This window comes from Chelonia mydas, chromosome 16 (genome assembly GCF_015237465.2).
Source record: "Chelonia mydas isolate rCheMyd1 chromosome 16, rCheMyd1.pri.v2, whole genome shotgun sequence".
In the NCBI taxonomy this organism is placed as follows: Eukaryota; Metazoa; Chordata; order Testudines; family Cheloniidae; genus Chelonia; species Chelonia mydas.
The window spans coordinates 4,067,822-4,094,133 of record NC_057857.1 but is presented as its reverse complement, the minus strand read 5'-3'; the positions used below and the strand labels follow the sequence as shown (position 1 = coordinate 4,094,133).

At 46.3% G+C, this 26,312-nt stretch overlaps 1 protein-coding gene across 24 annotated transcripts in view; it reads right to left on the bottom strand.

Moving 5' to 3' along the window:
• ZNF618 (zinc finger protein 618) overlaps positions 1–26,312 on the bottom strand; it is a 320,167-nt gene that overhangs the window by 42,325 nt on the left and 251,530 nt on the right. For 19 of the 24 annotated variants that reach the window (XM_043530052.1, XM_043530053.1, XM_043530060.1 and 16 more), the window contains 4 exons: positions 10,173–10,262; positions 7,852–7,887; positions 6,995–7,072; positions 5,602–5,691 (listed from right to left, as the gene is read on the bottom strand). In XM_043530052.1, coding sequence (XP_043385987.1) covers positions 5,602–5,691; positions 6,995–7,072; positions 7,852–7,887; positions 10,173–10,262 — 294 coding nt within the window. The remainder of the gene's footprint in view (positions 1–5,601; positions 5,692–6,994; positions 7,073–7,851; positions 7,888–10,172; positions 10,263–26,312) is intronic. The other 5 variants (XM_043530055.1, XM_037879582.2, XM_043530063.1 and 2 more) reach the window with 1 other exon arrangement.

Below are 26,312 nucleotides of genomic sequence, written 5' to 3'. Positions count from 1 at the left end.
GCAGAGGAGTTCACTGGTGGCTCTACTGCAGCTTAGGCACGGACAATTCTGCTCTGCTTGGGCTACGGCCAGCTGAGTAGGTGGGGACTCGATGTTGCTTTCCAGGCTTCATTTCAATCCCCAGGGATAATCCTGCTGCAGCTGCTCTGGAAGTGGCAGTAGGGATGGTTTCCTGCCTATGTCTCACCAAGAAGGGGTGGGCGAGGGTCTGCGGCCTGCGATGTGCAGGAGGTCAGACTAGATGATCATGATGGTCCCTTCTGGGTTTAGGGTCTATGAGCATCCCCAGGGGCTGTTCCTGTCAACCGTTGCTTTGTTCCCCATCTCTACCAAGGGAAAGCAATGGAAACCTGCCGAACGTTCAGTGTCAGGAACATGCAGGGCCATCCCAGGCCCCCCTGCAGTCCAGGGACTGTCCTCTTTGTGAAACCTGAATGGTGAGGCCTGGGCAATCTGACAACTCCGAAGCAGATTTTCCTTCCCTCTATTGACGCTGGCCAGTGTAAATGGATACGATGTCTCAGAGTGAGGGTTGGGTTTACTTTACTCCCCTTCCCCACAAGCTGCTCAGAGGTGGTGCTTCAGATTCAGCCAATGAGGACCAGGGCAGCCAGAACCCTACAGGACAGGTCACAGCCTGTCAGGGTCACAGGGCAGTATTTCCAGTGCCCTGAAGGGTGCTTCAAATTTGCGACAAAAGGATCATTTTAGTCTTAGAGACACCAAATTGCAAATTCTCTCTAAAGTCCAAATCTAAGCAATAATTCCCAATGAATATATGCAGATAGGATTCTGTGGATCCTTTGCACATCTCCTGAACAATCACAGAACTGGAATCCATGGAACTCATTGCCACAAGATGTCATGGAGGCCAAGATTAAAAGACAGATTGGACATTTATATGGATAACAAGACAATTGAGTTATAATAGTCAATGCTAACAAATTGAGTGCTGGAAGGCCTAAGATAATCTCTAAATATTAGAGACCAGGGTCAGACCTAATGTGGGGGGGCAGGTTATCCCATAATTGCCCACTGAGGGATTTCTTGCACCTTCCTCTTATGCATCTGGTGCTGGCCAGTCAGAGCCAGGAGATTGAGCTAGACAGACCATGTGCTGGATCCAGTCTGGCAATTCCTATGTTCCACTATAGCAGAGTTACCTTGTACAGAGGGACCTTGACATGAACTTCAAGTTCTACACCTGCCAGATGGTGGCAGTAAAAGACACAGCCAGGCGGCCATTTTAACAGTCTGCTGAACCTATTTAGTGTCAAATGAAATAAAAAGATTGGGGGGGGGGGGGGGTGCTGGCTTTCTAACTACTTTAGTCCACTCCAGATAAGACTACACACATTTCCACATCAAGTTTCTGAAGAAAGGCTGGAGAGGTGATTGACTGATTGAGCTGGAACCTCACCATCACCTCCGGACGGAATCTGGGATGCCTCTGCAAAACTATCTTAACTTTGAAGAATGTGGTAGAAGGCAATCGCTTCCAAGGGCCTGGAACTTGATACACCAAGCTGACGTCACTGCCGCTGGGAAAGTGACCATCCACTTAAAAAAATCTGAGCTTATAGCTATCAAGTTTTCTATCTACCAGGAAAAAGCCCCTAGTCTCCTCTGGAACATCCTGTCTGGTGCCAGGACAGTGAAAGACCAGGTGATGGGGTCTCACCCAGTACTGCTCACTGAGATGGAAGAAGCACAAACAGAGGTGTATCCAATCTCATGAGAACTAGACCCTTGCCCTCTTAGCTGGTATGAGCCTGTGGGCAGGAACTAGGCCCACTATTGACAGGGATTGTTAATGCCTCCCTTTTGAAGGGCACGATGGCCATGGCCTTAAACAAACAGTCAGTGGTATCCCTGATACTTTCATGTCTGGCTTTCATCATGGGAGTGATGGATGCCGATGCTCATGCAGGTTTTACTAGACCCTACCACTCTGCACCAGTAACTATGAAGTTTGCTACCACATCTGTAGTGCTCTGGTTCCCCCCTCGCGAGATTCCACAGCCTGCATTTAGCAAGCCAAGAAATTGGAGGCTTTCTCGTTTGATCAGAATCCCAGCTGTGCTGGCTCCATCTACACTGTAAACCATAGTGTTAAGGGACCCAATCACAACACAGCCATCCCCTACCATGGATAACACACAGGTCCATCTTGTACCGTAGGTCGGACCTTATGCATGTTTTCAACGTGTCCCTAAATCTTCCTCAGCCATGAACAGCCACGCAGCAGTGGCTGGGGAAACGTTTAAAACCCACTTACAATCCAGGAGAGAGCCATGTTCCCTGGTCTGAACTGTACTGTACATGGGTCCCTCCAACACAGGTTTTTATATAGCATAGATGGACCTTTCGGTGACACAGGAACATGTATTTTTAAAAAGTGACCTCCCCCTAAACTCTAACAGGATGAAATCATGCCCTCCTCCCCAAGCCGCGTATCTTACTGAGGCACTTGGCATTAAGAACTCCTGGCGATCATCCCACTCACTGCAACTGCTCCCTCCTGCTCGGGAACGCGTCTCCAATCTGCACAGAAATCAATGATAGCTCACGGGTTGTATGGACCCACAATCACACTGAAAGCTGCTGCAGACCCCTCAGGATGGAAGCCCTCATCTCATCCTCCTTTTGGTCTCATTTTCAAATAGCATCAGAGAAGAAAAAGAGATAAACTTCAGCAGGGAAGCTGAACTCAAGCAAAGAGACACAGAAAATCTGAGAGTTATGGCTGGAGCTTTCCTGGCCTAGCCCCATTCTGGCTAGTCTTGCAGGATTGGTGAGATGACTCACTATTTGCAGACCCCAATGCCACAGGCCAGGATAAAGACAAACTCGCCTTAAACTCTCCAGGTTGCCAGTGGATTGATAAGTGTCTCTCACTGCACCAAAACTGAAGTGTTCAAGGTTACCTCACGGGACTTTGGAGAGTGAGGAGCTTATGAAGCCATGCAAGGCAAGGGAGAACCCCACCAGCTGGCCTGTTTTAGTAACCAACCCATCTCTCTGAATAATCACTCGGGCCAGTGGTTTGTCACAGTAAATTATCTGAAAAATCTGGGCATGCAAAAACAGGATGAGGAAAATCAAGAATGCATAGTTAAAAAAAATCCTTAAAGTTGCAGGTGACATTATTTTAAACTGTATTTTAAAACTAATTAAAACCATTTACACGAAATAGTTTGAAACCATTTACACAGCCATTCTCCCACCCAACAAGAGGTGAGGAGCAGGGGAAGTTACCTCTCTGCCTGCACTGCTTCCCTGCCTTCGCCCGGACCAAGGCAGCAGCAGAAGCCACGCTGCCAAGGGTGCTTCTCACACCAACTCTGGAAACTCTGTGCCTCTCCCTCCAAAAATCAGAGATCACTATGGATCCCTGGCCTCTCCCATGATACAACTATAGCCCTAATTATGAGAGCACCCGAGCCCTCAGCCTCCCTGCAGCCTAGGTTTTAACTCAGCAGCTCTCCTGGCTCTCAGTGAAATGGGTTAAACTCCACCTTCTCTCTCCCCACAAATTCTCCCCCACAAAATGTCCTACGATTCTATTGACCCAACTGCAACCTTCTTACTTGTCTTGTGAATTTCTATCATATGCTGGACTGAAAAGCCAAAATGTTCTGCATAGACAGGAAGGGGAAGATTTCTGGTAGGTCATCCAGCAGCTGCCATCAGAACTCAGGGGTCTTTTCATATAGATACCTCCATGAGAAGTATAAACTTGTCTTTCTCCACCCCGTGGGCTGTCTGGGCTATAACCAGCAGCTGTTTTATGTTATTACCAGGAAGAATGTAGAGATCACCTTTATACTGGCACATCCTGGGAAGGTGAAAGTCTATTCTAGGTGAACAGAGATTCCATGCTAAATCCACAGCACAATGTTCCTTATTTGAACAAGTACTGAGTTTCCTTGGTTACTGTGTAGAGCATCTGACTGGGGATCCCAGAGCCTTGGTTAATCGAGGATCTATCTACGCTGTAAGACTGACCTAGTGCTGACAATCACCAGTGATGGGTCTCCTCTGATGCCATCTTCACCTGTAGTTAAGAGCATTTCCTACTCCAGCTGAGGGGTGTAGGGAGATCAATTACCGAGGACATCTGTGAACAGTGGGCCAGTTTCCTAGTGTAGATGGGGCCTTAGAACACTAATTCTGTGAAAGCGGGTGAAAGAGATGACTTGTGCTTCCATACCTTGCACCACTGTCCTCGAAATGATCTCAATACTCCAGAAAATTTGTAAGGAAACTGCCAAGTTTAGAGCCAACTACTTTTGACCTTCCTTAAAAGTACAGAAGACTGGTGGACAGTGTCCCCAGTTTACTGTGGATAAAAATTACATCCACTCCATTAATAAAATAATAATAATAATAATAATTAATCATTCAAAATCTAATTACAGCAACTGCAATTTTGGTAAGCTATTGAAGAAACAGGGTGTCAGCTCCCCCTGCTGGCTACAGGTGAGCAGCTAACCAAAAGCTAATTCCAGAGCCATGCACATCCATCCTTCACTGATAGTCATTATGGACAGAGATGAGAGCAAAACAGCACCCACATAGGCTTCTAGCAATTAAAATAAAAATACGGTGCAGGGCAAAAACCGGGAAAGGAACACATGGATGAAAGTGGAAGTGTCCGAACCAGCCCCCAAACTCTGCCAGAACGAATGTAATTAGAATTTCCCTGGACTATCTCACTAGAAGTTTACATATGAGCTACATAAAACTGCTATTTATGACCTCTCCTTCATCCAATAGCTCCGCCCCTCAGAGTCCAGATTTCAGTGTCTGTAGCAGGCTTCCACGCGGCGCTGCAGCAGCTCCCTGGCACAAACATTTTATCGGCCCTGTGATTTAGCAGCAAACTGCCCAAGTAATTTTCATAATTTCGAAAACCATTTTGAACTCACTGTCTGTAACAGTTTCTTGGAAGCTTGTAAGAAAAACTGTTTCCCCACATCATGCATACTCATTTGTTATTTAGTGCAGCTTAGGAGAGCTTGGCTGTGGACACTGGTTTGTTACTGTATGGTTGCTTGGGAGAGCAGGCGGTAATTTGTACAGGAGTGTGCTTGTGTATATAAAGACAGAGTACTGGAGCTTGTTATTTAAAAAAATGGACACAAAAAATGGCACTGATTTTGCAGACAGATGGTAAAAAGGTCAGTTAAATTATGAATCTTCCTAACTTTAACAGCATCACTTTAAGAAATGGTTTCATCTCTGCTTTACTACGTTCTGGTCAGCGCACCTTCAGCTACCTAAGAGCCGTACACATACCGGGTGCAATGGAAGAATCCATCAGGCCGGCTTCTCTCCGCTATGCCCCTAAAGTCAATTACCAAGGGGGGGAGGGATAGCTCAGTGGTTTGAGCATTGGCCTGCTAAACCCAGGGTTGTGAGCTCAATCCTTCAGGGGGCCATTTAGGGATCTGGGGCAAAAATTGGGGATTGATCCTGCTTTGAGCAGGGGGTTGGACTAAACAACCTCCTGAGGTCCCATCCAACCCTGATATTCTATTATACCAACCATTGTAAATCATACCCTGTAATGAAACAAATCTCCAGAAGGATACTCACTAATAGGTGCATGCAGTGCCACATGTTCCTGGTAGGGAGTGTAATATTTGTACTGCTTGCCACAGAATTCACATGTATAATTGCCAGTTTCTGTGAAGATGAAACAAAGACTCCGTAAGAAAGGAACCCAGCATCAGCTCGCATAATTATTTTCTTTCTTACTTTTTATGTGTGAACTTGGTGCTTGATAAAAAGAAATAGCGTGACTCATAGTCCCTCATTCTGACAGGGGGCGTTTCAAGCATGCAGTGAGAACCTCTTTCACAAAGGGAGTTGAAGCACTGTGATCTGCACCCACAACCTGCAACCTTTTTCTCCTACAGATGGGAAAATTAAACCCCAGATGCTACAGTGATGGACTCAGTACAACCATCCCAATAGATCTGAACAGAACAGAAGGTTCTCACAGGTTAAGTGAGCTGCCAAAAATCAAACAAAGAATCAGATGCAAGACAAGGGAGCGAATCCCAGTTGCAGGCAGGAACCAGTGGCCCATGCTGCCTCTCCCTATGTAGCGGCAATGGTTATATACAGCTAGTGATGGATAAACCACTGAATGTTCAAATAAGCACCCAGAAGTGCAAGTTTTGATTCATATTTCCAGAACTTTTTGGGATTGTAAAACTGGGCTAGAAATCTCAGGAGAAGGGCTTTCTTCCAAGACCTGTGGTATTTGCTGTGTCTGTTGGTGCTGCAAATAGCACAGAAATGTCTCAGTATTTTAGCACCATCCCTTCCAGCCAGAGCCAGAGAGATCAGACCAGGGCAGAACCGCAAACACAGAAAAATAACAAACAAGTTAACCCAAGGTTTTCAAATTTAAAAGGTTCAGCATGAAGTTTGGTCAAAGTCTGATCATTTCTTTGTTTTGCCCGCACTGGTTTGCCCATCCGACAAGCAGGCAGTGTGCAAACTGCACCTGTCCTCCAGTCAGCTCTGCCAATGTACTTCAACCCCTAACCTGCAAATGGGATAAACGCCACCAAACTTCCTTTCAGCTGTGACCTAATCCTGGATTTGAGCACTGCCAAGGTGAAAGGTGAATGCACTCTTCCATGCCAACCCCATCACCATGGAACGCCATACTGTACTTTATTAAAATGCATACAAGAAGGGGATTTGCATTAAGAATAAACTCAATTTCCAGGACACTTAACAAACATGTAAAGAAGGGAACTTCTGTAGATGTTTAAAATACATTTCTCAGTTTACATGGCTGCTGGGTTTCCTGTTTATTAGAAATGAGATACATCCTGCAACAACTTTAAAGTTTCAGCATCTTCACGTAAGTGTATTGATCTCCCACTGTCATCCAGGAGGAAACTTAGCAAGAGCTAGGTTTGAAACGTTATACTATATTTTATTGCTTCCAAAACTGTATTATAAATCATACTTGGACCAATCTTCTGAAATGGTTCTGGCTCCTCCTCTTTCACTTCATCTGCTGCTATGACTGTCTGGTCATAAGGGTCTGCAAAAGAACAAAACCAGCAGAGAGCTGACAACACTCCAAGACTTTCTGTACACAGTTACATAGCACTGAATGCACTGGCACGTGTAGTTATATTTCTATCTGACACAGGATTCCAAAGCACAATGTTCAAATTTCCCTCTTTCAGTCCCTCTCACTTATCATCCCTCATGCCCACCCAGCTATTAACCCCTTCTAGTGCAATAATATGATTTGAAGATAAATCAAAAATCAGAGAAAGACTGCACAAATTTCAAAGCTTGATTTATATTTTCTGTCGTCCACTGCACCCTTCCCCCAAAACTAAATGTTTTACCCTGTATGAAACTGGGCATAGTAATGCAATATACATTCTGAGTGGACCAGCAAACACTGGGCTAGATGGACCTTTGGTCTGACCCAGTATGGCCATTCTTATGTTCACTGACCAATGAAGTTACATGGCCATCTAATGGCACAGCTAGGAGCCAATCAGAACCCAACCCATTTTATAAAGTATTTTCATTTACGCCACAAGCAATTTCAAAATGACTAAAACACTTATCGTTTGTTTCTCTGATTTTCACGAGTCTAGATCAAATGCATATGCAACAAAAGCCTGGTATCTAATAGGGCTGGGCATCACGCTACTGGCTGTACTGACCAAGCAGGCACCTACTGAAGTCAAGGACAAAATGCCATTGGCTTCTGTAAGTGCAGAACTGGGCTTATTGTGCCTGGGAACTACTGACTGCTTGGAAAAGTCTGTGAAATAAAGCACACAAAGGATCTCTGCTTACCTGCCCGGTTTTCTGGGGCCCCTTCCACACTAAAAACTAACACAGAATAGAAGAAGGGGTGGGGGGGAAACAAAACAGAAATTAAATCCTCTTAAATGGCCTTGTTTTACTCCTGTATTTCATCCACAGGGTCAATGCAGTTCAGCACCACAGAATAAGCCAGGCTCCCTTCTCCCACTCCCTCATCTCCCAGGCAGCATTCACACAGGGAAATACTTGAGCATGCCCAGCCCTAGTGTACATAGATCCTCAAGGCCTTTGTTAGAACACACTGACATAGATGCACAGCTGCCTCGCACCCATGTCTATTGAAACACAAGCAATCACTCAGAGGCATCCAAGCAAGCGGTGTCTTAGAGAAACACAAGTGGCAGCCATTTTAAAAGCTTCAGCGTCCTTATTAGCTTTGAACTAGAGTGATGATGGCACATTTCAAGTAGAAGCAGATATGTTGGACTAGATGACCTCCGGAGGTTTCCTCCAACCCTGATCTTCTATGATTCTATGTTTAGCTTATCTTTCAATCCCAGCGATTTAATGCCTATGACCCCACGTGGGGGACGGAGATTCCAGGGTGCTGGGGAATGCCAACCGAGCTTAGAGCTAGTCTCAGGGTTCCAAAATTTCAATCAAAACCAGCATATGTTTTTTTGACAAAATTTCTTGTGAAAAACATTGGGGCAGTACTGGCCACGGGTACTGGCCATGAGTAATCTGCTGCATCTGGAGCAGCCCATGGCAAAGACAATGCCTGCTGCACCTTCCAGCTCTATCTGCCATGAGGAGGAGCGTGGCTCAGCTAAAGAGGGTAACAAACACATAAAAATAATGTAAAAAAGCCTTAATATCATCGAAGTGAAATTGCCGCCAGTTGTTCTAGGCTGCCAGCATTCACACTGACACAATTCAACATGTTTACACTGGAAAACAGTCCTTTAAAGCAGAGCTGTGGGAATAACTGATTTTTTCGATTCACTGGCAGTTCTGAAAAAAAAAATCATTCTGGGACTGAAAGGAACTGGGATGGAATTTTCAGCAAATCAAAAAGTCAGAAAAAATTCATTTCAATTAAAACACAAGACATTCTGGTTTTAGGCACCATTCACAAAAATGAGGTGAACAGCCCAGTAGTGCGGGCACTCATCTGTGATGAGGGAGACCCAGGTTAAAATCACTGCTCTGGGGCCGGGTCTTTGCATAAATAATCCCAGTTCTGGAGCAAGGATTTGTGTTGCGGTTCAAATACAAGACAGGACAAGCTTTAAGCAAGCAAGCAGGCTGGTCTGCCGACGGGCTGGTCTGCCTGTCAGCTTTTCCACCCTCTCCTTTATTTCTCTCTCTCCCCCCGCGCATTACATACTCCAACAGATAAAAGGAATACACTGGCTTTGTTTAATATTCTTATTTACCAATTTCTATCTACCGCATTCCTTGCTCTCGGGCCTTGAGCCCAGTCCTGGGAGGCTTCCCATGGTTCATGTCATCTGGGCGAGATTCCAAGGTTCATGCCCTTGAGAGGAGCCGTGTGTGCACTGCTCCTACACAACACTCCGGGTGTGCCCTGAATGTTGCCAAGTGCATGAACCTTGCATGAATGCTACAGATTTGAACTCAGGTCTACCACATCCCATGTGACTGCCCTAGCTACCAGGCTTTAGGCAGAAGTACACCTTCCCTTGGTCCCTTTATGAATTTCACCAGGAAAATAAAGTTGTTTCCTTTCAGAAATGTCAAAACGAACCGTTTTTCAACCAAACCAATTTGCCAAAATTGACACAAATTCTCAAAGTATTTTTTTGGACTTCAATCTGCATTTTTCAGTGAAAAAAGTTTTGGTGGAAAAGTTTTGCCGAGATCTCCTTTGAAGTCCACTGTCTCAGACCCAGGCACATCCGTTCAGAACTGCATTGGCTGGCAAGTCTACCTGCATTTGGATCTCTGTAATGATCCCACAGAGAACCATGCTAAAATTGGGTCCTCTGAGGTCAGAAACCAGAGACAATGTGACCTAGCTAAGGGCTAGACTGGCAATTTACCTTGAGGCCCAGAGCTATAACAAATCTGTAGTGATCCTCAACTTTAATATGAAGACATGCTTGCTGAGACTGCAAGTCCCAGTGTAAGGGTGCTATCTCAATCCAAACAGGTTGAAGCAGAACAGGTTAGGACCTGATTTCTTTGGGCTGTAACTTTGAGCATGGTTGTGTGCCATTGTAAGACCCCATGACAGCATTTTGCCCATGAATCACACTTTGTCTAACCCCACATACACAATCACTATTTCCCAGCCCAATTTGACAAGGTGCTGAAGCAGTACTCACCATCCACCGCATGCAGGTCTCTGTGCTCTTGGAAACAGCTGTAGTATTTATATTTTTTCCCACAAATGTCACATGTGTACCTAAAATTGTCTGTAGGAAGAAGGAACAAATTCATTTTAGAAACATTGGGGTGAAAGGCAAGAGCTCCAGTGGACATATCTGAATCACAGGATCTATCCATTCACCCCCATTTCCCCCAGATTCTCTCTCAAATGGCTTACCCACTGGAGCCATCACTGCTTCATACCTACCCAGGTGTGCATCACACACTCTAGCTTAAGACATATCTCATGAGTTTCAGTCACAGGAAAAGCCAGACAGTTCAGCTGTCCAATAAAACCTGTATAGGACCCACACAACACTGGAGAGGGGCCAGAACAAGCATGCAGTTCCGCAGCTGCCATTACAGCTGAAACTGGCCCAAGGAGGCTGTTCTGGGGTCTCCTCCAGAAGCGCAGAACTGAAACAGCAGGGCAGTTGTAGGTCACGATTGAGGTGCATTGGCAGAGCTGTGCAAGGACCCAACACTGGGATACTGAAGAGTTGTTGGAGACCATTGACAATACATTGACTAAGCTAGGCATGGTGTAAATGTGCATATGGGGCAATTTCACAAGCACCATGCACATTAATATTTGGTGGGGGAAGGACCACCCCCATCCTGTGAAGTGTATTTCCACTGTTAGAGTGACTGTGACAATGGTGCAGTCATACTCCACAGATCTGTTCCCGGGGCATCTGTCAGATCTATTGGCTGTAGCAACAAAGACATTTTTCTGCTGTTTACACCTCTTGTTAGTTCTGCAGAGCCAACATAGCTGAGGGCTGGTATCATGACCCTGATGATGCTTGTTTACCTGGGACCCATGAAGCCCAGCCCCAGTTTGAGGCTCTGCCCTGATGGTCCTATTGGTGGAGTCCCAGAGCAGCTGATTGGCCCACTATCCCTACTCAAGCCAGCAGCAGGAACAGGGAGCTGTCCAAACAACTGGGTTCCACCCTGTTCTAAACTGTGTGCCTTGCGGCTCCCACTCCCACTCCGGCAGCTTGAGTTCCTGGCACCTTGACCCGGGGTGACTCCTCGCATCTGATCCGTGCTTCTGACCTCCAATTTGTCTCCTACCTTTGACCCCTTCGTGTCCTGGCCTAGCCTGACTCCAGTTCCTGACTCGTGATTTTGATCTCCAGTTTGTCTCTGCTTCTGATCCCCAGTATCCTGACCCAGCTGACTCCTGTCTTGTGACCCTGGACTCTGGCTCTGACTGCTAGGTCTGTCTGTCCGTGACCCGGCCGTGACAGCTTCTTTGGACCACAATTACCTTGAGGGACCAAGCTTGGTGCGAGGATGGACCCAGCAGCACCACTGCAGCCACTAGAAGCATCAGACTCGCCTGGATGTGCCCTCCGCCTCCAGGCAGATAATCAAGTACTGAAGGCCCAAGTTGCCCAGCTGACCTCAGATAATCAGCAGCTGCAGGAGGCAGCTCAGCCCTGAGAATACCGTGCTGTGCACACAGTACAGAGGGCCTTGACCCAACAGGGGCCCGCGATACTATTGCCCCAGCAGTTCCGGTGCTTCATGAACCCATGCCAGCTTCTGATATGTCCCCAAATCCATCCCTCTGACCAGGCTAATGTGGCCCTGGTAATCGGCCTTCTGACCGGAGACTGTCCCCCGTAGGCCATTATTCAGGGACACAGAGAAATAACAGTTTGGTGTGATTCATTCCCCGCATTGTCCCCTGACCCTTGGCATCTCCTGGCTGACCCTTCATGATCCCTTCATTCACTGACAAGAACAGAAAGTCACCTTCCCATCAGAACTCTGCTGACACCAGGGCCAGGGACTAGTGCACATTGCACCCAGACCCAAGAAGGCTCAAGTAGGTGTAGCTGCCCACATTGAAGCACCCACTGAAGGAACTATGGAACTTCCCCCCAAATACCATAACTACGCTGACGTCTTTGAGAAGAAGAATGCAGAAAACCTCCCCCTACACTAGGACTATGACTGCCCCATAGAACTTCAGCCAGGGGCGATGATATCACTCGAATGGATACACACAATGTCAGAGCCTGTACTGATGGCATTGTGAGAATATCTCCATGGGAACCTGGCCCGGGGGCTCATCTACAAATCAACTTCACCACCCAGCGCCCCGGTCCTATTCATAAAAAGAAAGAATGGAAGCCGCTGCCTCTGTGTTGATTACCAAGCTCTAAAGCAGATAACAATCTTGAACCGTTACCCACTACCCTTGATCCCTGACTTATTGGACCACATGGGGCTTGCCTGCATATTCATGCAACTGGATCTCCAGGGTGCTTACAATTGCCTCTGTATTTGATAGGGGGATGAATGGAAGATCGCCTTTTGGAATGGCTATGGCCAATTTGAATATTTAGTTATGCCATTCAGACTGACGCACCAGCAATGTTCCAGCACTTTATTAGCAACGTGCTCCGAGACCTACTGGACCAGTTTGTGGCACTTAGACAACACACTGATCTTCTCAGATGATCTGGACCAACACACCACACATGTCCACACAGTCCTGGAGAGACTATGACAACAGAGTCTCTACACTAACCGAGAGAAGTGCTCATTTGATCAGACCTCAGCTGAGTTCCTGTGATTCATCCTGTCACCGGAGGGAATCAAGATGGATCTGCACAAGGTCCAGCTTGCCTGCGACTGGGAAGCCCCCCACAATGTGTGTGACCTTCAATGTCTTTTTAGGCTTTGCAAACTTCCACCGCAGGTTCATTTAGAATTTTTCAAAACAAGCCGAGCCCCTCACTGCCCTACTCTGAAAAAACGCCAAGTTTCACTGGTCACCCAAGGCACAGCATGAAGCTCTGAATTGAATCTTGCTTTCACCACTCCTCCAGTATTGGCCCATCCCAACATGACACAAGCTTCTGTTGTGGAAGTTGATACCTCTAGTACGGTGATCAGAATAGTCCTCTTCCAAAGGCATGGACCCAAGCAAATACTGCACCCCATCGCCTACTACTCAAGGAAGCTTACACCTGCTAAGTGAAACTAGGAGATCTTGGGCAAAAAGCTCTTGTCAATTAAGATTGCCTTCAAAGAGTCATGACACTACTTGGAAGGGGCCTGTCATCTAGTCCAAGTGTTTATAGATCACAAGAATCTGGAGTACCTATGCATGGTCAAGGTCCTGAACCAGCCACAACTCCAATGGGCCCTATTCTTCTCCCAGTTCAACTTTACCTTGGTCTACTGCCCTGGAACCAGGAACAGCAAGGACAAAATGCCTTGTCCCACAGATATGGCTCCGAGGCACAAGGCCCCTGTCTGGAACAGCCCACATTCTCAACTCCCATAACTTTCTTAATGCGACTTGCTGCCAGGACCTGCTTGCGCTCATCTGCTCTGTCTCCGTCTCTGTAATTCCACCTGACAAGTTGGCCATTGTCAGCTGAGAATGACATGACACCTAGGAGGGGATCACATTTGTGAGAGAGAGCCTCTATGCTCCCCTAGGATCTGCAAAGGTGGTTGTCCATCCATTGTGCCACGACTCCACCTTTGCAGGACTCTTAGGGCGATATAAAACCCAACGATTAACATCATGTTTCTTCTGGTGGCTATGAATGTTTCCCACAATAAAGACCTTTGTAGCTTCCTGCCAGGTGTGTACCTGCACCACGATCCCTCAACAGAAACCCTGCTGATCTCCCTGGGGTTGTCTTGGAAGAATCCTGGAGCAGCTGATTGGCCTGCTGCCCCTACTTAAACCTGCAGTATGAACAGGAAGCTGTCTGAATTCCACCCTGTATGAACAGGAAGCTGTCTGAATTCCACCCTGTTCTGGACTGTGTGCTTCCTGCTTCCACTCCCACATCCTGACCTGGTGTGACTCCTGGCATCTAGTTCTGATTTCCAGTTTGAACCCTTCGCATCCTAATCCAGCCTGTCTCTGGTTCCTGACTCGTAGTTCTGATCTCCACTTTGCGTAACCTCCCAATATCCTGACCCAGCTGACTCATGATTCTTGCCTTGTGACTGCAGACTCTGGCTCTGAGTACTAGGTTTGACCACCCACAACCTGGCAGTGACAGCTGGTCTACACTAGGAATTTATATCGGCAAGAGATGTAGCTATGCCAGCCTAACTCCCGGTGTAGACAGTGGTAGGTCAATGGAACAATTCTCCTCTTGACCTAATATAGCTGTTCAATATCTTCATAAATGATCTGGAGGATGGTGTGGATTGTACCCTCAGCAAGTTTGCAGACGACACTAAACTGGGAGGAGAGGTAGATACGCTGGAGGGTAGGGATAGGATACAGAGGGACCTAGACAAATTAGAGGATTGGGCCAAAAGAAATCTGATGAGGTTCAACAAAGACAAGTGCGGAGTCCTGCACTTAGGACGGAAGAATCCCATGCGCCGGTACAGACTAGGGACTGAATGGCTTGGCAGCAGTTCTGCAGAAAAGGATGTAGGGGTTACAGTGGACGAGAAGCTGGATATGAGTCAACAGTGTGCCGTTGTTGCCAAGAAGGCCAATGGCATTTTGGGCTGTGTAAGTAGGGGCACTGCCAGCAGATCGAGGGACGTGATCGTTCCCCTCTATTCAACATTGGTGAGGCCTCATCTGGAGTACTGTGTCCAGTTTTGGGCCCCACACTACAAGAAGGATGTGGAAAAATTGGAAAGAGTCCAGCGGAGGACAACAAAAATGATTAGGGGACTGGAACATATGACTTATGAGGAGAGGCTGAGGGAACTGGGATTGTTTAGTCTACAGAAGAGAAGAATGAGAGGGGATTTGATAGCTGCTTTCAACTACCTGAAAGGGGGTTCCAAAGAGGATGGATCTAGACTGTTCTCAGTGGTAGCAGATGACAGAACGAGGAGTAATGGTCTCAAGTTGCAGTGCGGGAGGTTTAGGTTGGATATTAGGAAAAACATTTTCACTAGGAGGGTGGTGAGGCACTGGAATGTGTTACCTAGGGAGGTGGTGGAATCTCCTTCCTTAGAAGTTTTTAAGGTCTGGCTTGACAAAGCCCTGGCTGGGATGATTTAGGTGGGGATTGGTCCTGCTTGGAGCAGGGGGTTGGACTAGATGACCTCCTGAGGTCCCTTCCAACCCTGATATTCTATGATTCTATGATACTGCCTCTCAAGAAGGTGAATTGCCTACACTGATGGGAGAACCCATTCCTCATCAGTGTAGGTAGTATCTATATTGAAGCGCTACAGTGATGCAACTTCAACTCCTTCCCTGCACTGAGGAATTAGTCTGAGAAAGGACTGAGCATAATCTGCTCTATGAGGAGTATACATTAGCTTGTATATGTTTAAGTGATAAGGCTCCTCCCTGGCAGATAGTGCATGGTTCCAGAAGAGGAGGAGAAACTAGTATGCTGCAAAAGGGCTAAAGGAAGGGACTGAATGAAAGGCAGGTTATAAAATGAAGCCTTTCAGCCTAGGAAGGAAACTGAAATGCACAGATGACAACTTAGCCTGCAGACAATGCACAGGCGAAGTTCCAGAAGACTGGACAAAAGCTAATGTTGTGCCAATTTTTAAAAAGGGGAAAACAGGATGACCTGGTAATTGCAGGCCTGTCAGTCTGACATCAATCCCCCCCAGCAGAATAATGGAGCGGCTGATAACAGGACTTGATCAATAAAGAATTAAAGGTGGTGTCATAAATATAAAGGAAAGGGTAACCACCTTTCTGTATGCAGAACTATAAAATCCCTCCTGGCCAGAGGCAAAACCCTTTCACCTGTAAAGGGTTAAGAAGCTAAGATAACCTCGCTGGCACCTGACCAAAATGACCAATGAGGAGACAAGATACTTTCAAAGCTGGAGGAGGAGGGGGGGAACAAAGGGTCTGTCTGTCTGTGGGATGCTTTTGCCAGGAACAGATCAGGAATGCAACTCAGAACTCCTGTGAAAAGGTAGTAAGTAATCTAGCTAGAAATGCGTTAGATTTCTTTTGTTTAATGGCTGGTAAAATAGCTGTGCTGAATGGAAAGTATATTCCTGTTTTTGTGTCTTTTGGTAACTTAAGGTTTTGCCTCGAGGGATTCTCTATGTTTTGAATCTGATTACCTTGTAAGGTATTTACCATTCTGATTTTTACAGAGGTGATTCTTTTACTTTTTCTTTAAATAAAAGTCTTCTTTTAAGAACCTAATTCCTTTTTCATTGTTCTTATGATCCAAGTGTTTGGGTCTGTGTTCACCTATGCAAATTGGTGAGGATTTTATCAAGCCTTCCCCAGGAAAGGGGGTGTAGGGCTTGGGGGGATATTTTGTGGGGGGAGACATTTCCAAGTGGGCACTTCCCCTGTTCTTTGTGTAACACTTTGGTGGTGGCAGCGTTTAACCTAAGCTGGTAAGAATAAGCTTAGGGGGTCTTTCATGCAGGTCTCCACATCTGTACCCTAGAGTTCAGAGTGGGGAAGGAACCTTGAGAAGGGCAAATCTTCTGGAGATTTAACACTTGCTTCTGATATCCAGGCATCCCAATGTTTCACAATGTGGTAGGCATGTCGGGTAAATGACACGTCTGGTTTCCACCTTAGGGCTCTGAATCGCCGACGGGAATGCTCGGGTGTTAGCCCCATTCTGACTCTCATCTTAGTTTTAAACAGGTCATACTTGTTCATGTGTTCCTTAGGCATTTCAGCCGCCACCTCGGCTCAGGCTCCACTGAGCTGCGGCCTTAACTCTACCATGTATTGGTCTGTAGAGACGCTGTACCCAAGGCAGACCCTTTCGAAGTTTTCTAAGAAGACCTCGGTATCATCGCCTGCCTTGTAGGTGGGGAACTTCCTGGGATGTGAAGCAGTACCTGGAGAAGGATTGCTAGGGTTTGTTGGTATATTGTTGAGCCTTTGCCGTCTCCATCTCCAGTGCATGCTTCCTCTCTTTTTCCTTTTCCTCCAGTTCTTTTTCCCTTGCCTCCATAGCTCTCCTGTGGGCAGCCTCTTGGATTTTTTCTGCCTCTTTCGCTGCCTCCAGTTCTCTCCTGTGGGCAGCCTCTTTGGCTTTTTCTGCCTTGGGTTCTGTCATCTTAGCCTCTCTGTTTTTAACTAACTTTACACCCGAGAGTTAGAAAGAAAACAAAAAAACTGGCTTGTAAATTTTTGTGCTGTAATGGGATACCTATGTTCTTTGATAGCTATTCTCAGCCTACAGAAAAATCCTTTGTCAACAGGTAAATAGACAGAAAAACCCTCTAGTTGCTCTCAGCTAAAAAAAAAAAAAAACACCTCTTCTGGTCTGTGAAAAACTTGTGAATTTCCCTGCAGGAGGTTAACTATCCTGCCTTGAAGTAGAGAAAACTCCAGCATAAAAAAGACAAATCCCTTTTTTATGCTTGCTGTTCTGGCCCCCAGGCAGAGACAGAAAAACTCTAATTGCTTTCAGCTTAAAACCTGCTTCCAAGCAGCCCAAAGGGGAAAAAATGTCCTTTTAAAATCCTACTGTGCTTCTGCTTCAAAATGATCAAAAAAAAAATCTCAAAATGATCCCACCGCTCTGCCACCATGTCAAGGTTCCTTCCCCACTCTGAACTCTAGGGTATAGATGTGGGGACCTGCATGAAAGACCCCCTAAGCTTATTCTTACCATCTTAGGTTAAAAACTTCCTCAAGATACAAACTTTGCCTTGTCCTTCAACCTTATGCTGCCACCACCAAGCGTGTTAAACAAAGAACAGGGAAAGAGCCCACTTGGAGATGTCTTTCCCCCAAAATATCCCCCCAAGCCCTACACCCTCTTTCCTGGGGAAGGCTTGATAAAAATCCTCACCAATCTGTACAGGTGAACACAGACCCAAACCCTTGGATCTTAAGAACAATGAAAAAGGAATTAGGTTCTTAAAAGAAGACTTTTAATTAAAGAAAAAGTAAAAGAATCACCTCTGTAAAAATCAAGATGGTAAATACCTTACAGGGTAATCAGATTCAAAACATAGAGAGTCCCTCAAGGCAAAACCTTAAGTTACAAAAAGACACAAAAACAAGAATATACTTTCCATTCAGCACAGCTATTTTACCAGCCATTAAACAAAAGAAATCTAACGCATTTCTAGCTAGATTACTTACTATCTTTTTACAGGAGTTCTGAGCTGCATTCCTGCTCTGGTCCCGGCAAAAGCATCACACAGACAGAGAGAACCCTGTTTCTCCAGCCCCCTCCAGCTTTGAAAGTATCTTGTCTCCTCATTGGTCATTTTGGTCAGGTGCCAGCGAGGTTATCTTAGCTTCTTAACCCTTTACAGGTGAAAGGGTTTTTCCTCTGGCCAGGAGGGATTTAAAGGTGTTTACCCTTCCCTTTATATTTATGACAGCCCTTCCTAATGCAAATGGAGCAGTTCTTAGAGGGTGTTCCTGAGGAAATAGAAAGATACATCCTAGATGGGAAGCCCAAAACTGTAATCGAGGCGGGGGAGATTGGAGCAAAATGGGTGGAGGTGGCAGAAAAGAAAAAAACTGGTCGCAGTTGGAGCGGATACCAGAAGGGACAACCTCAGACCACACCCTACTACCGGGGGCAGCCCAAGGCCCCAACTACACACCAAGGAACACTCCAGACACTTTATCGTCCCGCCACACCATTCTTCAGCAACCCACCTTGCCCCAGTGACCCGTCAGCTGGACTATGTTTTAAATGTAATGAGCTGGGGCATGTAAAGGCCAACTGCCCCAAGAACCCCAACAGATTACAGTTCATTGCACCGGGGTCACACCAAAGGTCCTCAGGCCCAGATGCCTCCCAGATACCCTTAGAGCGGAGGGAAACAGTGAGTGTGGGCGGGAAGAAGGTCACCGCGTGGAGGGACACAGAAGCACAAGTGTCGGCTATCCATGCTTCCTTAGTGGACCCCAATTTAATCGACCCAGAGATCCAAGTGACAATTCAACCCTTCAAGTCAAACTCTTTTGACTTGCCTACAGCCAAGTTGCTGGTCCAGTACAAGGGCTGGTCAGGAACGTGGACTTTTGCAGTCTATGATGATTATCCCATCCCCATGCTGTTGGGGGAAGACTTGGCCAATCATGTGAAGCTAGCCAAGAGGGTGGGAATGGTCACCCACAGCCAGGCTAAGTAAGCTGTCACACCTAGCTCTATTCCGGAAACTTCTACCAGGACCCGGTCAGAGGTGATGGAACCGGACCCCATGCCAACGTCAGCAACAGCAGTAGTGGATCCAGTCCTAGAGACCCAGACAGAGCCAGTCCCAGAACTGAAACTGGTGGAACAACCAGCACCAGAACCAGTGCCAGCACTGAATCCAGTGCTTGGAACCCCAACACCAGAGGGCCTCACCGAACCTGCACCAGCAGCAGATGATAACTCTACAAAAGAGGCTCAGCCGGAGCCTGAACCCCAACATAGTGCACCAGCGGAGAGCGGTTCACAGTCAACGGAAACAGCCTCATCACCTGCATTGCTTCCAGAGGGACCAAGCCTAGGTCCACAATCCAATGAGGAACTGATGTCTCCAGCAGCAAGGGAACAGTTCCAGGCTGAACAGGAAGCAGATGAAAGCCTCCAGAGAGCTTGGACCAAGGCATGGAGCAACCCATTGCCTCTCAACTCTTCTAATTGATCCTGGTTTGTTGTAGAAAGAGGACTTTTATACAAGGAAACTCTTTCTGGTGGGCACCAGGAAACCTGGCATCCTCAGAGACAGTTGGTAGTTCCAACTAAGTACCGGGAAAAGCACTTGAGCTTAGCCCATGATCATCCTAGTGGCCATGCTGGGGTGAACAGGACCAAAGACTGTTTGGGGAGGTCATTCCACTGGGAGGGAATGGGCAAGGATGTTTCTACCTATGTCCGGTCTTGTGAGGTGTGCCAAAGAGTGGGAAAACCCCAAGACTAGGTCAAAGCCCCTCTCCAGCCACTCCCCATCATTGAGGTTCCATTTCAGCAAGTAGCTGTGGATATTCTGGGTCCTTTTCTGAAAAAGACACCCAGAGGAAAGCAGTACATACTGACTTTCATGGATTTTGCCACCCGATGGCGGGAAGCAGTAGCTCTAAGCAACACCAGGGCTAAAAGCGTGTGCCAGGCACTAACAGACATTTTTGCCACAGTAGGTTGGCCCTCCGACATCCTCACAGATGCAGGAACTAATTTCCTGGCAGGAACTATGGAAAACCTTTGGGAAGCTCATGGGGTGAATCACTTGCTTGCCACCCCTTACCAGGTATAATTCGTAACACCATCTTCAAACAAATGGCCTGGTGGAGAAGTTTAATGGAACTTTGGGGGCCATGATACGTAAATTTATAAATGAGCACTCCAATGATTGGGACCTAGTGTTGCAGCAGTTTCTCTTTGCCTACAGAGCTGTACCACATCCCAGTTTGGGGTTTTCACCATTTGAACTTGTAGATGGCCGCAAGATTAAGGGGCCATTACAGTTGGTGAAGCAGCAATGGGAGGGGTTTACACCTTCTCCAGGAACTAACATTCTGGGCTTTGTAACCAACCTACAAAACACCCTCCGAACCTCTTTAGCCCTTGCTAAAGAAAACTTACAGGACGCTCAAAAAGAGCAAAAAGCCTGGTATGATAAACATGCCAGAGAGCGTTCCTTCAAAGTAGGGGACCAGGTCACGGTCTTAAAGGTGCTGAAGGCCCATAAAATGGAAGCATCGTGGGAAGGGCCATTCCCGGTCCAGGAGCCCCTGGGAGCTGTTAATTATCTCATAGCATTCCCCACCTCCAACCGAAAGCCTAAGGTGTACCATATTAATTCTCTAAAGCCCTTTTATTCCAGAGAATTAAAGGTTTGTCAGTTTACAGCCCAGGGAGGAGATGACGCTGAGTGGCCTGAAGGTGTCTACTACGAAGGGAAAAGTGATGGTGGCGTAGAAGAGGTAAACATCTCCATGACCCTTGGGCGTATGCAGCGACAGCAGATCAAGGAGCTGTGCATTAGCTACGCGCCGACGTTCTCAGCCACCCCAGGACTGACTGAACGGGCATACCACGCCTTTGACACAGGTAATGCTCACCCAATTAAAGTCCAATCTTACCGGATGTCTCCTCAAGCTAAAACTGCTATAGAACGGGAGATCCAGGATATGCTACAGATGGATGTAATCCGCCCCTCTGGCAGTGCAAGGGCATCTCCAGTCGTTCTAGTTCCCAAACCAGATGGGGAGATACGTTTTTGCGTGGACTACCGTAAGCTAAATGCTGTAACTCGCCCAGACAACTATCCAATGCCACGCACAGATGAACTATTGGAGAAATTAGGACGGGCCCAGTTCATCTCTACCTTGGACTTAACCAAGGGGTACTGGCAGGTATTGCTAGATGAATCCACCAAGGAAAGGTCAGCCTTCACCACACATGTCGGGCTGTATGAATTTAATGTACTCCCTTTCGGGCTGCGGAATGCACCCGCCACCTTCCAAAGACTTGTAGATGGTCTCCTAGCAGGATTGGGAGAATATGCAGTCGCCTACCTTGACGATGTGGCCATATTTTCGGATTCCTGGGCAGAACACCTGGAACATCTATAAAAAGTCTTCAAGTGCATAAGGGAGGCAGGACTAACTGTTAAGGCTAAGAAGTGTCAAATAGGCCTGAACAGAGTGACTTACCTTGGACACCAGGTGGGTCAAGGAACTATCAAGCCCCTACAGGCCAATGTGGATGCTATCCAAAAGTAGGCCTGTCCCAAAGCCAAAGAAACAGGTCCAATCCTTCTTAGGCTTGGCTGGAGATTACAGGCAATTTGTACCGCAATACAGCCAAATCGCCGCCTCACTGACAGACCTAACCAAAAAGAAACAGCCAAATGCAGTTCAATGGACTGAAGAGTGTCAGAAGGCCTTTAAGCAGTGTGACGGGGCAAGGCCAGATGGCTATAGAAAAGTAGTGGGAGATAGATATATTAGCTCCAGGCTAAACAAATCCCTGGTACCAGGTTAAGTGAAATGGAAGCTGCTCCAGGTCAATTAAGATACCTGGGGACAATTAAGAACTTTCCAGAAGGCAGGGAGAATGCTAGGTTGATTGGGACACCTGAAGCCAATCAGGGGCTGGCTGAAACTAGTTAAAAGCCTCCCAGCCAGTCAGCTGGGTGTGCATGTCAGGAGCTGTGGAAGGAAGTTGCGCTGTTGGAGAGGCTGAGTAGCACACACCATATCAGGCACAGGGAAAGAGGCCCTGAGGTAAGGGTGAAGTGGAGCTTGAGGAAGTGAGGGCTGCTGTGGGGGAAGTAGCCCAGGGAATTGTACATGTCATGTTTCTAAAAGGTCAGCTACTGTAGCTGATACTATTAGGGTCCCTGGGCTGGAGCCCGGAGTAGAGGGTGGGCCCGGGCTCCCCCCACCTTTGCCCCCTGATTAATCACTGAGACTGGGAGACAACAGAGACTGTGCAAGGAAGGATAACTTCTCCTCACCTCCCTTGTTGGCTTATGATGAAAATGGCTCAGTAGACTGTGACCCTTGTCTCTAGAGAAAGAAGGGTTACGTGGAGGGTCACAGTGAGCCTCTGAGGATAGTGAAATCCGCCAGGAAACGCGGGACCCATGGAGGAAAGGACTGAGCTTTGTCACACCAGCTTAAAGCGACACTCATGTCTGACCCTGTGCTAAGGGCCCCAGACTTTGACAAACTGTTCCTAGTAACCACAGATGCGTCCGAGCGTGGTGTGGGAGCAGTTTTAATGCAGGAAGGACCGGATCAAGAATTCCATCCTGTAGTGTTTCTCAGCAAGAAGCTGTCTGAGAGGGAAAGCCACTGGTCAATCAGTGAAGAAGAATGTTACGCCATTGTCTATGCTCTGGAAAAGCTACGCCCATACGTTTGGGAAAAGCGTTTCCACCTGCAAACCGACCATGCTGCGCTACAGTGGCTTCATACCGCCACGGGAAACAACAAAAAACTTATTTGGTGGAGTTTAGCTCTCCAAGATTTTGATTTCAACATACAACACATCTCAGGAGCTTCTAATAAAGTGGCTGATGCACTCTCCCATGAAAGTTTCCCAGAATCAACTGGTCAAAATCGTCCTTGAGATGTGGAAATATTGTTAGTCTTTATACACTTGGTAGTATATTTAGAGGTGCATGTGTCTTATTAACTGTTTTCTCCTAGAGCTCCAAGAAGAAACCACAGCCAGTGTTTCACCCTATCTGTGATTTGGGGGGCATGTCATAAATATAAAGGGAAGGGTAACCACCTTTCTGTTTACAGAACTATAAAATCCCTCCTGGCCAGAGGCAAAACCCTTTCACCTGTAAAGGGTTAAGAAGCTAAGATAACCTCGCTGGCACCTGACCAAAATGACCAATGAGGAGACAAGATACTTTCAAAGCTGGAGGAGGAGGGGGGAACAAATGGTCTGCCTGTCTGTGGGATGCTTTTGCCAGGAACAGATCAGGAATGCAGCTCAGAACTCCTGTAAAAAGGTAGTAAGTAATCTAGCTAGAAATGCGTTAGATTTCTTTTGTTTAATGGCTGGTAAAATAGCTGTGCTGAATGGAATGTATATTCCTGTTTTTGTGTCTTTTGGTAACTTAAGGTTTTGCCTCGAGGGATTCTCTATGTTTTGAATCTGATTACCCTGTAAGGTATTTACCATCTTGATTTTTACAGAGGTGATTCTTTTACTTCTTCTTTAATTAAAAGTCTTCTTTTAAGAACCTAATTGCTTTTTCATTGTTCTTAAGATCCAAATTGGTGAGGATTTTTATCAAGCCTTCCCCAGGAAAGGGGGGTATAGGGCTTGGGGAGATATTTTGGGGGGAAGACGTCTCCAAGTGGGCTCTTTCCTTGTTCTTTGTTTAACATGCTTGGTGGTTTGCAGCATAGGGTTGAAGGACAAGGCAAAGTTTGTACCTTGAGGAAGTTTTTAACCTAAGCTAGTAAGAATAAGCTTAGGGGGTCTTTCATGCAGGTCCCCACATCTGTACCCTAGAGTTCAGAGTGGGGAAGGAACCTTGACAGGTGGGTAATGTAATTAATGCAAATCAACATGGGTTTATAGAAAATAGATCCTGTCAAACTCACCAGATATCTTTTTTGATGAGATTACAAGTTTGGTTGATAAAAGTAATAGTGTTGATATAATATATTTAGACTTCTGTAAGGTGTTTGACTTGGTACTGCGCAACAGTTTGATTAAAAAACTAGAATGATATAAAATTAACATGGAATATGTTAAATTGATTAAAATTGGCTAACCAAGAGGTCTTGAAATGTAATTGAAAATGGAGACTTGTCATCAAGCAATGTGTTTCCAGTGGGGTCCCACAGGGATCGGTTCTTGGCCCTACTCTATTTAACATTTTTATCAATGACCTTGAAGAAACCATAAAATCATCACTGATAAAGTTTGCAGATGACACAAAACTTAGGAGAGTGGTAAATGATGAAGAGGACAGGCCACAGAGTGATCTGGATCTTTTGGTAAACTGGGCGCAAGCAAACATTCTGCATTTTAATATGGTTTATATATATAACGTAGGCCACAGTTATATGGATGGGGGACTCTATCGTGGGAATCAATGACTCAGAAAAAGATTTTGGGGTCATGATGGCTGATCAGCTGAACATCAGCTCCCAGTGTAACACCATGATCAAAAGGGCTAATGCATTTTGGATGCATAAACAAGGGAATCTCAAGTAGGAGTAGAGAGATTATTTTTCTTCTGTATTTGGCACTGGTGCAACTGCTGTTGGAATCCTGTGTCCAGTTCTGGTGTCCACAATTCCAAAAAGATGGTGATAAATTGGAGAGGGTTCAGAGAAGAGCCATGAAAATGATAAAAGGATTGGAAAACATGCTGTCTAGTTAGAGACTCAAACAGCTCTGTCTATTTAGCTTAACAAAGAGAAGGTTCGGGGTGACTTAATTACAGTCTATATGAACCGAGATAGGGAACAAATATTTAATAATGAGCTTTTCAATCTAGCAGAGAAAGGTATGACATGATCCAAGTGCTGGAAGTTGAAGCTAGACAAATTCATAGTGGTAATAAGGTGTAAATTTTGACACAGAGAGTAATTAACCACTGGAACAATGTATCAAGGGTTGTGGTGGATTTTCCATAACTGACAATTTTTAAATTAAGATTGAATGTTTTTCTAACAGATCTGCTCTAAGAATTATTTGGCAAAGTTTTAGGGCCTGTGCTATACAGCTGGTCAGACTAGATGATCACAGTGGTCCCCTGTGGCTTTGGAATCTATGAATCTACTAGCCTAAGACACAGGAAAAGCCCTGTGAAGAAATGTGCTGTCAGATACAGGAGATTCAGCTCACTCAAGCACTGGAGCAGAAAGACTGCAATCGAAAAGAGCTTCATGGGGACATTGCATATAGTGTTTCTGCCTTGCCCTGCTAACTATCTACAAATCACTTGTAATTTGCAACTGCCGCCAACAAAATAAAGGAGGCAGCTTGGGTTGCGCTGTTGGAGGACCAGTCCTTGAAGCCCAGGCAGCAGTAATCTCAGACACTTCCCAGAATCTGCAGAGTGTACTGCACACATCCCGGGCTACTGTGTGTTACAGAGGACAGACAGCATGTCGTGTGTGTTGCAGCCCACAAAAACAGAGTTTCTCCCATTAGTGAGAACACTGGTCCATCTTAGAAAGCATGAGCTTTATAGAAGATGAAAGTGGTGTGTGACACAATGAAGAGGAATAAGAGCTCGTCCCAAGGGAGATATAATTGATGAATCCCTCTCTCTCTGTCTCAAGTCTAAGGGAAATGACTCCTAGCAAGGCATGCGGAGTCTTGGAGGTGAAGAGGGCCCAGGATATTCAAAGAACAGCAGGTCACGTAGACTACTGACACTCTGGTGGTTAGGCTGATGCCTGGTCACTTTTCCCAGGCTCCATCAGAGTGCCACTTTATCAGGAATAACCCTCTCCTCCATCTTGGAGAGCCCCTGCTGCAACAGAAGACAGATAACACGGATCCCACACAGAAGACTCCTGCGTTTGACCTTCCATGGTCATTTTGGTCAACTCTAAACCAAATCCAAACCAAGCATGGTAGATGCGGACATTTAATGCACAAATGGAAAAATCAAGGACTCCCCGGTGTGCGAGTGTGGTTCCCCACGACAGACCATCGAACATATCATCACCTACTGCCGATTTATAA